The 17,837-nt window shown below is 45.7% G+C and overlaps 1 protein-coding gene across 2 annotated transcripts; it reads left to right on the forward strand.

Annotated features, from left to right (window-relative positions):
* The first annotated feature begins 1,564 nt into the window (after positions 1-1,564).
* Positions 1,565-17,733, forward strand: CBX7 (chromobox 7). Of its 2 annotated transcripts, none has more exons than XM_085226251.1 (6): positions 1,565-1,783; positions 2,911-2,954; positions 6,967-7,032; positions 7,496-7,562; positions 8,140-8,479; positions 10,368-17,733. In XM_085226251.1, exons 1-6 carry the CDS (start codon positions 1,715-1,717, stop codon positions 10,514-10,516), a joined length of 735 nt encoding a protein of 244 aa, XP_085082377.1. In that variant the 5' UTR covers positions 1,565-1,714; the 3' UTR covers positions 10,517-17,733. The 2 variants fall into 2 exon arrangements, with proteins under 2 accessions (XP_085082377.1, XP_085082385.1); XM_085226259.1 differs by having other exon boundaries at positions 1,568-1,783; positions 10,371-17,733.
* Positions 17,734-17,837: the final 104 nt, after the last annotated feature.

Genomic DNA, 17,837 nt, shown 5'->3' on the forward strand with positions numbered 1-17,837 from the left:
GCTATGTGCAGGGTCACCAACCACCAGACCAAGCTGCCCAGAGCCACATCCAGCCTGGCCTTGAATGTCTCCAGGGATGGGGCATCCACAACCTCCTTGGGCAACCTGTTCAGTGCATCACCACCCTCTGAATGAAAAACTTCCTCCTAATATCTAACCTAAACCTCCCCTGTCTCATTTTAAACCATTCCCCCTTGTCCTATCACTGTCCAGTCCTTCTGGGATGTGCTGGGCTGTTTTGAAGCTGTGCTAATCTTTGCTGCACTCTTCTGAAAAAAATAAAAAAATAAAAACCCTCAGCAGAATTAGGCTTTATAGAATCTAAATGACCGTTAATAAATTTCTAGTGTTAATGTAAGTGCCTGTATCTACTGCAAGCCAAGTCGTTTAATCAAACCAGTAGCAATTAAAATGGTAATTCCTCTGTACAAGATTCTGCTTGCAGTTTTTACTCAAGTAAAACTCTTTGAAGTTAATTGGAATTTTGATTAAAGGCTCCTGGATATGGGTCTCTGGATTTGTACTAAGGAAGGTTCAATATTTGCTTTGGTTTTCTGTGCACTGAGTTCCCTTCTATGTGTTAGTGTGGCTGCACAATTAGTCATAGCAACTCCAGTGAACGTTTTGGTAATCTAATTCCTGATTCACTTTAAAAAGGTCTTTTATCACAGAGTGGCTTCTAAAGGTTGCAAGCTCTGAAAGACTGGGCTGCTTAAGTTGCTTGTCTTCATTATTTTTAGTCCCTATAAAAGGCTGAGTAACATTCACTTAGTCATTCATGACTTGGGACAGGTGGGAGGATTCTTGCTTTTCACCCCATGTGAAGAGTGTGATACAAGTGATGGGAATATTGCTTATGCCACGCGTGGAACAATTGTTGGAGTGAGGTGAAGAATGGCAAAGGCAGGAAGGATGAAGAATGATCATGTAGAAATCTGCCTGATGGTACTGAGGATGTGGACATCTCTACTTATAACGCAGGTTACTTTGTTTGCAATGATGCCTTCAGTATTTGTTCTCTCATACTGAAAATAAATATGTAATGTTTGAGTTTGAGGCGGCACAAATTCAAATGTCCATTTACATCCAAAGGATGTAAATGTCCTAAACTACCAAGTGCAGCGCTATCCATAAAAGATTCAGCCTCAAGTTTTTGTGCAGCGAAGGCGGGATTTCTCTTTCCCTTTATCCCAACAGGTCAATAGAATCATTGGATCACGAAGGTTGGAAGAGACCTCTCAGACCCCCCGGGTCCAACCATCGAGCAGAACACACTGTCCGCCATTTCTCAGCACGGCTCTGCTATAATTTGCACAAGGATTAAAAGTGGTCTGGGATTCGGTTACGGTTTTTCCAAAGCTCTTCGCTTGGAGATGCTGAGTAGGCTGGGTCTGTGCAGGTACAGAGCCCGAAGCACGCTTCAGGCCGCTCTACGCCGCCGTTACCCAAATTCAGGGCTGTCACGTAAACGAACGAGGGTAGCGGGCAGCGCGGGGGCGGCTGTGAGGGGGGCCGAGGCGGGAGGCGGGAGCGGCCCCTCCGGCGGTTCCCGCCCAGCGCGAGGCTCCGCCTCCCCGCGCGCGCCGAAGGAAAACGTTGCGCAGGTTCTAAAGCGGGGCGGGGGGAGGGGGCGTGGGAGGGGGAGCGGCGGGCAAGGGCCGCCAACGGCCGCCGACGGTCACCGCCGGCCTCGGCCCCGCTGTCCTCCCCTGCCATGGAGCTGTCGGCTATCGGGGAGCAGGTGTTCGCGGTGGAGAGCATCCGCAAGAAGCGTGTGCGGAAGGTGGGCCGCGTGGTGGGCGAGAGGGGTCCCTCCGGCCCGGCCCGGCCCGCCTCTTTTCCTCCCTCCTCACACGGGAGCGGGGGGGCGTGGTGGCGGTGGCCGCTCTGGGATGGGGCGGGGAAGGGGGGGTGTCCTCGGGGCGGGGGGGTCTGTGAGCGAGAGTCACCCTGTGGTAGTTGGGGGCTCGGCCTCAGCTCGGTGACTCAGTTTCCCTGAGTGGAGGAACCCCGTCCCTGGGGGGTGGGCTAACCTTATGCATCTGGTCGTTGGGAAGTGCTTTATAGGGTGGTGTGTGCAAGCATCTGGAAGCTGGGGAGCCCCTCTGTTGGAAAACATGGGCTGCAGGGCTGTGCTTTCTGTGCTGTCACTTGGTGCCAGCAGCAGCAACACTTCCATCCTCCTGCAGTGTTCTGGGAAGTGTTAACAAGTCCTGCGGTATAATATTAAAGACTTCTTTGCTGGTTGTGCACGTTCTTCTGGGCCTCTGCATGTGGTTTCCGATTGCTGTGTGTTTGTTGTTTGGTTTTGTGCTTGGGGTGAACAAATAAGCGGTTAACACCGAACTTGAGCTGTTTGTTTGGGTTGAAAGGTGGAGTGGCTGTGATGGATGGAGTGGTGCTCTGGTGCAGCAGCTGGAACATGCTAAAGTGATGCTTCATAGGATCTCAGTCTTGTATATCTTCTCTGCTTGAACAGATTCCTCTGACACCTGCTCCCGGCGTGCATCTCCCTCTTGCTTTTATGCATGCTGACTTCTTGCAGGGCTCCCTGTAAATGCAGGGATGCTGCAGCCTGGCATTTACGGTTCTGCCTGATGCCTACTGTAGGGAACCTGCTTTTAGCAGCAGGGTCAGACTTGACCTCCAGAGGTCCCTTCCAGCCTCTGTGATTCTTCTCAGCGATGGTCCCAAACTGTGGGGAGTTTGCATCCTTTTAAACAGCCCTCCGTGCCCATGGGGAAGGAGATACTACGAGTATAGTTGAAAGAGGAAGTGGTGTTGTTTTGAAAATGAAGTGGTGGGAAATGAGCTCTTTGCTCAGTTCTGTTGATTGGTTGCTTCTCTTACCATAGCCCATATTTGGTTGCAGACTTCACCTGTTTTCTTCTTCCTTTTTATCCCCTTCAGGGTAAAGTAGAATACCTGGTGAAGTGGAAAGGATGGCCCCCAAAGTAAGTTGCTTTACTTGTCTTTTTCTTAATAGTATTCACTGTATCTCTGCAAGCAAGCCTCTCATTCTTCACGGGTAACCTCATGTGCTTTATTCTGACAGCTGTAAACAAAGAGCTACAAACCAAAACTGTGTATTGTTTCCACACTGACAGCTGAAGGATGCAGACTGTATGCCAACCTCTTCTGACTGGGTTTTGCCACTACTGAGCTATTTCGTTGAGATGCTTTTTAGTTAAAAAGCTTTTACAATTCAGTATGGTTTGACAAGGAACCTTGATTCTTCAGAGCCTGGAATGGTGCTTGCTTTTCTGAGTCAGCACCAAGGGGACCACACTTTATTTGTAGAGCTATATGTAGTCTTTTAACATAGAAAACAAGGCAGTGGTCTTGTCTTTGTTATCCTACTGTATCCCCTCTGCAATTCACAAAAGGGAAGGGGCAATATTTCAGATGGATTGTAGCCAACTGGAGGTGATCTTTGTCCCTTTGAAATTACTGCAATGCCTTTATTTCCTTGTCTGAAACCTTCTGTTGTTCTTAGTGCCTTTTCTGGCTTTGCTTTGGCTGCCATATTGCAAGAGGAAAAAAAAATACATATATATATGTATATATTGCATCATTGCTGTGCACTGTTTACAGATGCTTTTTTATTAAAGTGCAGCTGCCGCTGAAAAAGAGTCATTGCTTTGTGTCTGTACAATCTGTGACATGCTTTGAGATTAAAAAGATTAGGTAACTGGAGAACATTTGTGTGTCAGCTAGCAGCCTGGTGGAACAGCCTCATGGTGCTACCCATGGGGAGAGAGATCTGCTTTTCTGAAGGTACCCCGCGTGCATGGGTGTGACTGCAGTGTGTGTCTGGTTGCCCTGGATGGTGCTGAGCAAAGGGGAACTTCTGCTAGCTCATCCTAGTTGCAAAATGCTGGGTGTGATCCTGATGGATGTTTGGATGCGATCCTGACAGATTGTACCTCATGTTTAAGAAGGTGGAATGTATTTCTGTGTGCCTAATCCTTGTGCTTACAGGGCGTGCATAAGTAGCTTCCCCTCTCTGGTGGTGATAGTCAAATTGAGATGACTCTTTTCTTGACTGTAAATCCTGCTGTTGGAGTGTAACCTAGTGCTCGTAATGAGTACCAGCTGCGATGTGGATCAGTTCTTGGGCCACTTTGCCCCTCCTAAGTAGCTACACCTAATTTAATCATTATCAGAGGTTGGGAACATTTGTAGTCTGTGAGGCACTGTCCTCTTTGACTGGAATACTGATATTTCTGGAAAGGAGAATGGGGCAAACACAGCGAGATCTCTTTTGGCAAATGAGTGAGACTTGGTATCACATTTCTTTTGACAGAGCAGCCCTTATTCTTGCTGCTGCCTTTTCTTGCCCTATACCTTGGAACTGTAGGGGAACCAGGAACTCTGGGGAATTAAATGCACAGCTTATGGCCAGAGAGCAAGAGAGTATGAAGGTTCCCTTATTTTGATGTTGTGAGTAGTCCGAACACCTTTTTCATGCGCACTCCAAGTTCAAAGAACACTATTTTTTTTTTTTTTTTCAACTGTTGATACAGCAGTTTGATTTGCTTAAAACCAAGATGCTTTGAGCATGCAAGCTACTTTCATCCTGCTAGCAGTCTCTGTTCCTTGTTTCTAAACATAAATATGCCTGTGATGGCATGTAACACCCCACAAGCTGTTTGCATCTTTGTCTTCCAACATCTGTTGTTTTCTCATCCCACATCATATCTTTTTTCATTCCCCTCCCCAACCTTGTTGCATCATTCTTTATAATCTCTGTACCAATTATGTTGTGATTCCCACTGAATGCTTCATGGAAAAAAGCAAGCGTAGAACTGACGTTTGCGGCTTTAACACTTATTTGATATTTTACACACAAAAAGTGTTAATGCCCCATTCCTCAGATTCCTAGAGTGTACTGCTGGAGTCTGGGAGTGAAGGAGTGACAGCCTGATTCTAGCTACAAGCTTGTTTACAACTTGTGTTGGAGTTAAGAGGGGAGGGGAAGAGGAGGAGTAGAAGGAGGGGGAAGGAGGATCATATGATCTATGTTTTCCAGAGTGCCTGCTCTCTGCAGTTCTGCTGCAGCCTGGGCTGCGTGTGCCCGTATATATAGCTCTCTGTGTGTGTGAGTGTGTGGCGAACTGAACCATGTTTTTTTTTTTTTGTATTTTTTTTTTTTTAATATGCAGTGTTTTGCCACTGCAGTGAAGCCAGGAATTGAGCTGCAGAGAAAAAGGCAACACCCACCAAGGGTTTTTCTTTCTTTCCTTTTTTTTTTTTTTTTTAAAGCAAATCTTTCTTCTCGTGCCCATGAAAAGTGATCTGATGTCTTTCCCCTTCCCTCCCCCCCCTCCTTGTGTTATCATTTTTCTGAAATTTGTAGAATGAGTGCCAGAATCCCTGCAGCTGGGAGGAAACCCTCCTCTGTTCAAACAGCATCTTGGCTTTGACAGCTCACAGTCAGGTTGCTGCAAGAGGCTTGGGCGAAGGAGAGAAGGAGGGATCAGTTGGTTATGAAGACACGTCTGTTCTTAACCCTCTGATGCACAGTGCACCTAGGGATATCTGTATTCCATATTTCTGCTTCTCAGTTTTGTATTAAAAACAAACAAACAAACCTGTACCTCCATTTATAGAAGCATTCTCCAGGAACTCTCCTGTCTTTCAGTACCTTTCTTCTAGCTCATGAGTAGATGAAAGGAAAAAGCAATCCACCTTCCTGTGTATGTATGCACGTGTGGCACGTGTGCCACGTGTTCCCATGTGAAGGTTGTGTTTCATCCAGAAATGTAAGCATCCTAAAATGCTTTCTCTGAGTTTAAAGGCACTGCTACAAGTGCATCTTTGCCATTTGTACATTTCTACTGTCTGTCCACCTCTCCAGGGGCTGGAGAAGCTCTGCTTTGAGACATTGGACATCATATGCCTGAAAACTGAATGCTCTGAGGCATTTGAGATGTCAGACTTACCTTCTTGCTTTAGAGTTTGCATAATGGAGACATGCTGCCCATCTTTTCTTGGCAACCATGAGCCCTTAGAATAAACCCACTGCAGGGATTGCCTTGTGACCCTTTCATCTTCCAGAAACCTTTCACCATGGGAATCTTTGGCTGCTTCTCCTTGGTGTTAACCACTGCCATGCCCCTTGGGAACAGGTTTTGGTGTGGCCTGCCGTGTGGTCTCAGCCCTTTCCTGGGCAGCTGGTTCCATTGTAGCTGTCTGGCAGTGGAAGAAGAGGGAGCAGCTAGTGACAGTGTTCACGGGTTGCTTTCAGAGTGTCAAGTTCATTTTAAACAGTTTCAGTAGCCTTAACCACAGTGCAGGTGGGTTCCTCCTGTGCAACCTCTGTTGGGCAGAAATAACCTGCAGGGGGAGCCGAGTGAGAGGAGCAGAGGTTGGATAGTTGCCATCTACTTGCCTCAGGGCCCAAATCTAAACAGGTTCAGTTGAATGGCAACAGTGAAGAAAAATTAAACTCTTCTTAAAGAAATACTTTTGGCTCCAGTGATTAGAGGTAATTAATAATGCAGGGAAGAAAGCATACTTAATCTTTGAGCACTCTAAATTAAGAGAGACCTATTTTTCAGAAAGCTGTATCAGATTTCATCTCGTTGTCCCATATATTTGCTGGATTTCTGCGAGTGCTGCAAATGCGACCTGTTTATGCACTGCCTTAAAACTAGTTTGTGGCTTTGCACAGGCTTTGCAAACGGTGTGAAGGGAGCCCTGCAAAAGAAAGCCTTCCCTGCTCTCCTACAAATTGCTGCTTGATGTTTGGCTCTGCCTGTTTGGCGGAAAGGGAGGTGATGTCTGGCAGCAAGTCTGAGGGGGGAATGGCTAGAATTCCTCAGAGCTCTAGCAGTGTTGTGGCAGGCCCCACTGAGCCTTATGAAGATGATATCCAGGGTTTCGGCACACTGGGAAGAGTCCTGCAGAGGGAATGTTTCATTAAAGCATTGTTTACTTTATATTCCTTATGTTTTTCTTCAGATACAGCACATGGGAGCCAGAAGATCATATCTTGGACCCTCGCCTGGTAGTGGCTTATGAAGAAAAGTAAGTATGTGTGTTCTTTTCTTTCACTCAGTACAGGAAATAGCGTCCTTATTCTGTTGTGGTGTCCCCACTTCAGTCAAAGATGAGACACATAGTAACGAGTCCTTCTCCATCTCTGTAACCTGGCCTTGATTGAGGCAGATAAGGCAAAATGAGGCCAAGCACAAGCATTGAGCCAAAGAACAATTGTTCTCAGGTTTTAATTGGGTCCAGAGCTGGAGTGGAGTGATGGGAGGTGATAAGTTTCTCTAGCCTGTTCTTGATCAGTTAAGTTAGAGAAGTTCCTGTATTGCAAGAATTTCACTCCTGCAAGAAGCAGTTCTGGGATGCTTTCCAAGTCCACGCTATTCACAGTTGGTTTTTAACAGAGGAAATGAGAGAGCTTTGCAAAAGGTGGAAGTCCTGGCTAGGCTTTGTGCTGTGGTGTTTATTGCTTTGTTTGATTTGTGCTCATCCTTCACAGGGAAGAGAGAGACCGTGCTTCAGGGTACAGAAAAAGAGGTCCCAAACCAAAGCGCCTCCTATTGCAGGTAGCTTCTTGCTTTTCTTCTGTACATTTCTAATTAGTTAGCGCTGTGCTGCTACTCTGCTCGCAGGAAGGTGGAAACTATCTGTTCACTGTTGCATGGACAAAACTAGAGGTAAAATGCTAATGCAAGAACTTGAACTCTTGAGTGGGTAGGCAGGTATGCTTTTAATCTGTTAGCTGAACAGCAATTAGCAAAACAGCAAAAAAAAAAGACACAAAAGCACAAAAAACAGCTCTTGCTCTCTGAACTAGGATCTTGCCCAGTTGACATGGTCTTTTTCATTTCACACTGGGCTTGGACTTTCCAGCATGTGAAAGGTAGTAGCTGTTTGGAAGTGGACTTCCAGCATGCTTTGATGATTGCCATGCAAAGCAACCAGTCCTAGGCAAAGTATGTAAGGAAGAGCTTAGATTGCAGGTGAAGAGATAAGAGAAACAGTGTTGTAGGAGCACCACAACTTCTCCTAGGTCACCTAGATGCTCAGGTAAGAATAGATTCCTGGCCCCCAGGTGAGAGCCCTGATGACTACATCGTCAGATTCCCATTCTGAACCTTGCTGTATTGATGTTCTTGTCAGCGGCTGTATGGCATGGACTTGAGGAGTGCCCACAAGGGAAAGGAAAAGCTCTGTTTCTCTCTTGCACGGAGGTTTGGAGGAGGAGACAGTAGCCTGCCAGGGGCCAAGACAGGGCAGGCAGAGTTCTCAGAGAAGACTGGGGGAACAGTCCTGCCATTCTCTCTCCGGAAGCAACGCAAAAACCAGAAGTACTTGCGACTGTCAAGGAAGAAGTTCCCCCGCATGGCAAGCCTGGAGAACCGAAACTGCAGGCATGAGTTCTTCTTGAATGACGCAGTAGACCTGGAGGCCCAGCAAAGCTCTGAGGACTGGGAGGCTGTGCAGCACACCGGCAAAGAAGGTAAGGCCAGACACCCCTTGACTGAGAAATTCTGGGGCATGAGAAGGATGCTCTACATGCTGCCTCCTTACTTGCCTCATCCTGGGATTGTGGCTGAGGTCAGATCCTCAGAGCATCTCTTGCTGGCTCACATTGTGGCTTTCATTTCTGCAGATTTCTTTCCTGGTTGGATGACTGGAGTTTTTGAATGCTGTCACCTCTCTGTAGTCTTAAATCAGCGGCACCACTCCCAGTGTTAGAAAACATGCAGAAGTTACTAGAAGTTAATGCCGTGATCCAGTTTCCTTCTGGCAGAGGTGACAATGACCTCTGCCTCTGTCCACATACCCGCTTGTGTTTTTCCTGTTGCTCATGTAAAAGGAGCTTGGCTGGTCTTGGGCTGGCTCTGACATTGGCGCTCCTCTACTGGTGCTGCTCTGAGGGCAAACAGGAATGTCCTTAGGAACCCACAGTACATTCCTTCTGCCCCCTCCTTCCCTTTCCTCCTCACACCCCACATCCTCTCTAAAGCCCGCTGCTGTAGAGCTTATGTGACAGGGGGATGAGAGAGATAAGTGAGGATGGTAACTCCTGCCTGATCCCATTGAGTAGGCAGCATGAGTGTAGGCATGGGAGGTGGCCTGGCACATTTGGCATTTTGGGGAGGGATACCATCCTCTTGTGCAGGAGGGCTGTGGGATGTGTACATTGCTCTGAGTTACCAGGGAAACTCTATCCTTGCATTATTAGAGCTTCTGAAGGCGTAAGGCTTCCTGAGGAGTGGAAAACAAGGGCTTGTGCTGCTTGTAGTAGTTAAGAGAATCCTGTTACTCCTTGCTGGGAGCAGTTGTTAGCCAGGCTGGATTAGGCAGGATTTTGGGGAGAACATTGTGTTTAGGGAATCAGCACTATTTTTCAGACAGGGACTAGAACAGCATCTGAAATCCAAGGAAGAAGCAGTGGGGCAAGCACAGTGTGACTCTGGATTCCTTACTGGCAGCAGGCAAACGTGTGGGGCTGTTTTCAGCTAGAAGTGCTAGCCTCTAAGGCATTTGGGGATCTGAAGAGTGAATGGCACTGGAGATACATAAAATGTTTTTTGTTCTCCCCATGATACATGGCATGTGTGTAATTCTAGTTAGTGTTAGGGTTACACACCTCAAGTGTGACAAGAAAAGCCATAAATAACCTTTTAAGAATATATTTCCCTTATTCTTTGCACAGCTTGAGGTAACAAGGTACAGTGCAGGTACAGTGGCAGAGGGAGGGTATATTTTACTTCCTTTCTCTGCCTATTTTTGTGGCTGTCTCTAGGAGCTAGGGATGGTGAGGTTTTGGGTGGGGAGAGGGACTGTTAATTATCAGTGCCAACGTGCAGAAATATTTGGGTTTCTTATGGAGCTATCGGGGAGCAAAGTAAGAACATGAGAAATGGAGAGCAGCCTCTTTGTGAAGTAATACTTCACTTGTAAAGTGATTTTTGACTTTTTGGGGGTAAGACGTTTGCAAGAAGGTCAGCTTGCTCTTGGGTAGGTGTGTTTAGCTGATACAAAGGCACACGGGTTGAGAAGGCACAGGAGACACTGGGGAACTGTGGATGGCTGGAGGCGCTGGGTGTTGTTACTTCATCCTGTTGATCTCCATGTAGGCTTATCAAATGCTGGTGTGTGTCTGAACAACTGTCTGCTTTTCCCTTCATAATCTGCAGTGATCCTCTGTTTTTCCTTAGCCTCTGAAGGGAGGGCTTGCCCATGCTCTTTCTTGCCTTGTGTGTGCAGACTGAATACAAGCTGATTTCATCCACCATTTGTCAGAAACGAGGCACTTTTTCCATCCTTCTCTTTGGTCTCTCTCTCTCCCACCTTCTCTCCCTCTCACTAACACGCTCTGTCTGCCTCTCCTTTTGTAGCAGATGTGGATGGCAATCTCCCTTGGATTCCCACTGTGCCCCCCAGCGAAGTGACAGTGACAGACATCACGGCAAACTCCATTACCGTCACTTTCAGAGAAGCACAAGTGGCTGAGGGCTTCTTCCGAGACCGGAGTGCGCAGTTCTGAATCTCCATTTTCAGTGCTCCCCAAATCTAGTACTTTTAGAGTGGGGCTAGGGAGGGCTTATTTTATCCCCTAAGAAAAAAAAGTCCAAAATGTCTCAATGTTTACAGAGGCCTTCTTTTCTTTTCCTCTTTCCCCTTTCAGATACGCAAAAAAAAAAAAAGAAAAAAAAAGAAAAAAAAAAAAAGGCAGCATAGGGGGTGTGTGTTTGTCATTGCTTTGTCCATCTGAAAAACTGACAGCCCTTTCCCTGGCAAAGACTCCCCTCCTAGATGTCAAAGCAGCAAGCTGAACAATTTGGCTTTTATGCTGCTAAGTGGCAGCAGCTGCATTTGTGGGGAGAGGGCATGTGGAGGTGGAAAGAGAGCTAGGTCTCTAGCCTGCTGCCTTGTTGTGCAATTGATATCCCTTGGATAAAGATACTTCTCTACGCGTTGCTCTTCCCACCTTCCTCCTCCCTCTCTTCATGCAGCACTGAGAGATGATGGATCCTACCTGTGTAGATAACTCCAGCCTCTTAAGACTTTCTCTCCAGGGCTGTTTTTCCTGGGGCCTGCTGTCAGGACTTCAGAACCGTATTTGCTTGTCTGTGGTAAGTAAGGCTGTGCAGCACAGCAGGTCCATATAGACAGCAGAGATTTCTCTGATTGTTGGTCATACAGAAAAGATTGAAACACGTGTCTGAAATGTAAATTGGCTAACTAAATTCATTATGCTCTTGTTAAAAGCCCAGAAAGCCAGCATAGTCGAGACATACCACTCTGCCTGTGCTAAACAATATTTCCAGGCTCGTCTGTGCTGCGTGAGAAATGTGTTATGGAAAGTGGGGTGTTCCTATCTTCTGCCAAATTCTGGCTTAATGACAAATGCTGCCCTGAATCTGTGATGATAGTTGGTTGAAATCTGACTCTCCTTCCCTGGAAGGAGGGGCCAGTAAGACAACTGAAGCATTGCCTGGCACTGCAAAGATATTCAATATACTGGCACAGGCCCAGGACACAGGAATTGGACAGAAGTGAGCTAGAAATGGACCTTGATTAGTGGCAAATTCTGTTCTTGGATGCCATTGGGAGATCCAAGGTAAACAACATGTGGAGAAGGCATGCATTAGAGTAGAAGGGGGTGGGGTGGGGGTGGGGAAATCATAATTCTTAGCAAGGAGAATGCTTGGATTGTACTGTCTGAGTAATGTTCTTCCATGACTCCAGTCTCCTCACAGTATCTGTGATCCTGTACTTCTTTACTGATGGAAACTTCCCCTTGGAAGGCTTAAAACTTTGCCAAGGAAAGTGGTCTGCATTTCAATAGACCCTGCCTGATCTTGCACTTAAATGCCTCATGCTGGACTGCCTGTGACGCTTTGAGGTATTTGAAGAAATGCTGTATTTTAAGTTGGTAGTTTAGCATAACATCTGTTCCTGCACATGCATATTCCCTTCCATTTTCTTGAAATCAAATTTTATTTAAGTAACTTAAAATTTTAAATACAAACATTTTCCTATGGAAAGCAAGAAAAGTAAGCTACAGTCTGAGGTGGGAACTGCCAGAGAGAGCTGCAGGAGTACGCTGGCTGTCGTGATTACCATCCTTAACTTCTTTGTTCCCTCTTCCCATTCCACACAAAGCATTTCTTTCCTGCTATATTTATTCTGTGTGAAACTATGAGCCTTCTGAGCTCTGAGGTATAGGCTCTGTGGAATTGGGCAGTGTTCAGCAGTTCCTTTGAAGGGCTTTGCCTGCTGGCCTTCAGAGTTTGGAAGCTCTGGGACTTCTGGTCATCCAAACATCTGCTTCTTGCAAAATGCTTGGGCTGCCCCCTGAAGCTTTTATTAAAAGCAGATTTTACCTCAGATAGGACACGACAGGTCAGTGCAGACTTAAGATTTCCCCTCCTATCTCGAAGCTGTTTAAGTAGGCCAGTCTTCTGCTGTGTCACTGCGGTTTCAGGACCACGGGGAAGACCCTGAATTTCTGAACTAACCTTTTGTCTCCCAAATAAGTGGCGTGGAAGGATAATTATGGAGAAATTAGAGAGGGTGAGAAGTGAAGAATGAGCAGGAAAGAAGCTTAGAACAGCTAGCAAGGGCAGACTGATGAGGTAAGCATATAGGCCCAGGGTGTTTGTTGAATGTGGGTGTTTGGAGTAAGGCTTCCAAATCTGGAATTGTATCACTTAAATAGGTTTGCTCTCTTCTGCAGTGTGTGAGGTTGTGCAGTGTCACTCACACTGTCACACTCCCCCCCATACACATATCCCCCTCTTCCTGATATTTGCCAAACAGGCAGAATACGTTCATCTTTCTTCTTACTGTGACCTGTGGTTTAGTCTGCTCACTGGGGTTGCAGTAGGACAGGTAGTCACAGTTAGAGAAGCACAATATTTTAGCTCGTTTGGGGAAAATTCTTGAATTTCAGCTCACCCTACTGAATCTTCATGGCATTTATGGGATCTCTTTGATGCAGTTATGCCACCATCACACTGTACAAGTACACCAAAATCCTTCCTACTTATTAAGGTTCCAGTCATCAGCTGACATTGGAAGCAGTACCAATCCCATGGCAGGAAGGATTTTGTCATAGTAAACCAGTTCTCCATCCTCTGCTTTTTCTTCCACTCACCAGCTGAGTCTTCTCAGTGTTTTGTTTTGGCATTTCTCTTTAAACATCTTTCTCTTGCAGTAGAGGTTTTCAAAAAACCTGTGGTGCTCTTTCAAAGAGGATACACCCACAGCTTCATCTCTTAATCATGCCTGGATTAGGTTAGCTTGTGTTTTTTCTGGTGACTAATCACCTGACTACACAGAGTGTTGAACAAGGTACCTGGCTCCCACGCTGCTTTATGTACAGGTCAGTTAGGAGTTAATGGCCAGGTTAAGGTGCAGCACATTACTTGTGCATGTGTTTGGTTTGTGTGTGTGAGGAGGAGTCTGTGGTAGGAAACTAAGCAGTTACTGTGGGGTTGATTTCATTTTGTTGTGTATTTTTTTGTTTGTTTGTTTTGTTTTTTTTTGCTATTGGGATTTTTTTTTTTACATTCACAAATTTAGTGTTAAAAATCCATTAAAGATTTTTCTTTTGGTCTTTCTAACACATTTCCATAGTGTCTGGTGACATATCATTGTAGACTTCCTTGGTGGAGCTGGTCTTCAGGGACTTTAAAATTAACTTCAGTCCACTTCTGCAGGTGTAGAGATGCATGGGGCTTTTTTTACTTTTGATGGCAGCAGGGCTCCTCTGGGTTCACTTTTCTCCCAAATCCCATCCATCTTTAGGTTCAATCCCAAATCTGGATATTGAGCTGGAACTTCTAGAGCTAACATATGAAAATTGGATGCTGTGCTCACAGCTTTGTTACGCATTCCATTTGATTAGGAGAGCCAGAATAGCATCCAGCTGAAGCAGAATTTAATAACTCTATTCAAAGCACAAGCTGAGAATAGAAATGGGCTAACTCTCCCATACCTCATTTGGCTCTATGGCTGTAAACAAGAAAAACAAACTTCAGCCAGTAGAACTTAGTGAACTGTGCACGAGAAACAAACTTCTCAAGGAAGAACTCTTCTAATGGTTGTTCTTCAGAACTGTTCCGCTGTGAGAATGACCAGCTGTGTTTAGGGGACAGAAGTTTATCTTTCATAAATCTTCTCACAGTAACTTCACTATGTATGATGTGACAGGACTGAGGGGCTTCATGAGATTAGAAAACCTTTATTGTTAACACTGGTTTAAAAACAACTGGAAAGGTGCCTCTGTTCCTGGCTGGTTACAAACTAGATGTTGTTGCTCAGATATGTAAGTGATGCCTTGGAACAGCAAGTTTTAGCACGTAAATAGTGGCATTAAGTAGCCTTGTAGCTCCTGCATGCTCCTTTATTGTCTTGCCTTTGCTTGGGGGCCCTTTTGCTTGTGAAGTCAGACCAAGGTATTTACTTTATTTTCTCTTTCTTTCTCAAGCACAGCCAGGGTATTATTATGAGAACACCCAGATGCCATTCTGTTGTCCAAAATAAGCTTAAATTTGTTGGTGAACTGACCCTTACTTATGTCAGAGCCTCATACAGCAAGAAGCTTATTGAGAAAGGAATGGCTCTTTTTGTTGTTGTTGTTAGTGTTGTGAAACTATCCAGAATTGTTCTCTTGGTGTTTTGTGACTGAATGTATAAAATTGTTTGTTTGCCTCACAGGGAGCCGATGGCCCCAGTGCTGTTTCCTGCTCTGTGGCAGCCAGTGTTGTTTGATGATTTCACTGGAATAGAGAGGGGAGGCCTCGCATAGGTCAGAAAATAGGCAGGCTTAGCTCGTGTAAGACCTTCAGTGGTAGCCACAACAGAGGCTGGGGTGCGGAAGACAGCAGTGAGAGCTGTTAGCCACATCCATGCATTTGAGCAAAGCTCAGTCTGACATTGCCTCCCCACCCTTTCCTCTCCTCTCAGGTTTTCTGATGTAGGGGAAGTAGGGAAAACGACTCTTCCTAATGCTAAATGGTATCTGCTCCTCTTCAGCTCTCCCCTTCTTTGCCTGCAGCCTGAGAAGAAGAGGGCTGTTGGACTTTCTAGGAAAAGAATAGTAGGGGTAGGAAGAGAGGGAAGGAGGTGCCTCAGGTTTGCTCTTGCTAGGTTGCAAAGGGCAGACCTTTGGGGGAGCAACCGACAGAGGAGATATGATGTAAGAGCAAAGAACTTATAATGAAACTCAAGGGCCAAAACCATCATGATTGTAAAAAAAAAAAAAAAAAAAAAACAAAAAAACTGAGATGATTAACCTGATTTTTTTTTTTTTTTTTAAATTTTTATTTCTTGTAATTGTTCGTTGAGGTGGGTGTTAACTGCCATCTGTCAGTTAATAGCAGCAAAATGAAAACAGCCTGCTCCTTACAGGCCCTTCGTGCTTCTCGCTTGGTTGTGAATCTACCTTAGTCTCCAAGAAGAGATTATATGATGGGGAAGGAGAAGAGACAAGGGGATGGCCACGTTCAGCCTCTGTTCTAATGCAGTCCCTTCTGCTCTAAAATCTGTGATCCCTCGCATCAGCTCTGGTGTGTCAGTGCTTCAGAGCAGTCAGTGGGTGGATGGCCCTCTGAGCAGGCCATGCAGAGAGAGGAGGTGCTGCGTTCGTGTCTCTCTTTTATCATTTGGAAAGGAAGGGAGGTGTATGCTGACAGCTTACGTGAGGTAATTTCTACATGGAAGTATATAGCATTAGCATGTACAAGAGAAGGGAGCATGTCTCTTTCACTGTTTTCAAAATAACTGTCCCCAAAGGTATAGTAAACTTGATCTTGAGACAACAGGTTATGATGAAGAGGCCCACTGAGTCTGACTGCAGTGGAGCTGTCTTTGCAGAGACAGCATGAACCTTCTGGGTGTTGAACCACCCGTGTTCCAACCAAGCAGCTGGGAGAGAAGCAATCACTTAGAATGTTACTCAGACTTCTCAAATACTTTCCTGCAACAGGTACTTCCTGAAGTGATAATCCTTCTCTTTCCCCTTCCAGCTCTCTTCCCTTGTACCCTTAAGCCATCACACTTTAAGAACTTATCAGGGAGTGGGCCAAGGGTGATCCCCAGCTAATGGGGCTGTGTGCAGAGGAGAGGAGCTCAGTGGGAGTTTGTAAAGGCTGTTAGGCCCAAGAAGGATGCCTACCAAGAGGGTGTGGGTAGAAACTTTGCTGCTGGAACTGTTTCCGTTTGCTGTGAGACGCGCTGCAAACCCTTCAGGGGTTCTTCTGAAACACTCCCTGGTGATGTCTGAGAGCACCAATTGGATGTTGAAGGGTAGAGCTTATAAGAGTGTTCAGAACCTCTATCAGCTTATCTCATTACTGGGATAACAGTTTTGACTGGGAGGGGGATTTCAGAGGAAGTGGAAAGACTTGGTTTTATTTTATTTTTAACCAGAAAGTGTAGTGTCAGCACAAAGAAGCTCTTTGCAAGTCTGTCAAGACGTTAAGCAGCTTTTTTTTTTTTTTTTTTTTTTTTGCTTTTAGTCTGAACATGTTTTGAAGCACTTTGAAAATGCAAAGCACTAGGAGTGCAAAGTACTCCTTGTCGTCTGCCTGAAAGTGGCATTTGAAAAGCATTTTAAAAGCATTTGAAAAGATGTATCTATTTCAGGTCGCTAGCTGTCCCTTATTATTTTTCCAGAGCTCCCACCCAGCACTTTGCCTCCCTCCCATGGCTGAGGGTAGAGTTTCCTCAGCCCTGCTGAGTGGAAGAGGCTAACCAAGGAGGGAAGGGAGGCTCACAGGGTTCCTAACATGCCCTGTGTGCTGGCTTCCTCCCCACCACCTGCTTTATCTGAGAAAAGGAAGAAGAGGAGGAAGTTCAGTTGCAGTGGTCCTAGTCTGGAACTGACTGCATCTTTTAGCTCTGGAGACATCTTTATATCTGGCCTGAAGAATTGCACCTTATGAATCTGGTTGAGGAATGGGGAGGTACCTGTCCCCTTGAAGGGGGTGTGGAGAGGAAGGAAGGGTGAGCCAGAAGCTGTCTTCAGTAAACGCTGGATTTTTCTGGAGGCTGTTTCCTCACCTTATCTCCAACATAACAGCAACCAAATAACTAAATTCATCCAAATGAAGCTTGTATTCTGCATATCTGAAGAGCCTTTTGAGCAGGCTAAGATGAGAGGCTCTTCTTTCTTGCCTAGCAAGCTCTAGAGTCAAAGGAACCTTAGTTCTCTCCTGGGGTCTTTGGCTCCAACCTTCCCCTTAGCTTAGACACACCATTTGGACTCTTTGCACACTGACTCATCTAATGTGATCTGCTTCCCTTCTGCTGGGGGGGGCAGAAGATGGGGTCTACTGGGAGAAGAGGGTCCCTGGTTCTTGTTCATGTCTCTTCAGCTGTTGTTTCTGTCAGCACGCTAGAGTATGAGAGTCTTTGCACACAGAAAGCTTTCTTTTGCACAGAATGAGCTTCTAGCTTTTGTACAGACTAATTGAATGTATTTGGGGGGGCTGGGGGGGAGGGAAAAGGCCGTAAACCAATTCCACGTGAACCAATCAGAGTATCATGCCTTGTCTGAGCGAGCGTGAGCCGTAAGCAGAGGTTGTAATGGCAAAGGGAGGGCAGGCTCAAGTATAATTTGACACAAAGTGTGGTTTTATTTTTGTACTGATACGGATAAGAGACTGTACAGCATCTATTTATTTAGATGATTTATGTGGTAAATGTTGCAAACAAAATTATGAAAATATTAAATATGAAAACTGACATTTACCTAATGGTCTGTCTGTGTGGTTATTTACCTCCTTTTCCTTTAATTTAACGGCTGAATTCTTTTCCCTTAGTTGCTCCTGTTGGTATAAACATGCAGCGTGGTT

Source organism: Meleagris gallopavo, chromosome 1 (genome assembly GCF_905368555.1).
Source record: "Meleagris gallopavo chromosome 1, MGAL_WU_HG_1.1, whole genome shotgun sequence".
NCBI lineage: Eukaryota > Metazoa > Chordata > Aves > Galliformes > Phasianidae > Meleagris > Meleagris gallopavo.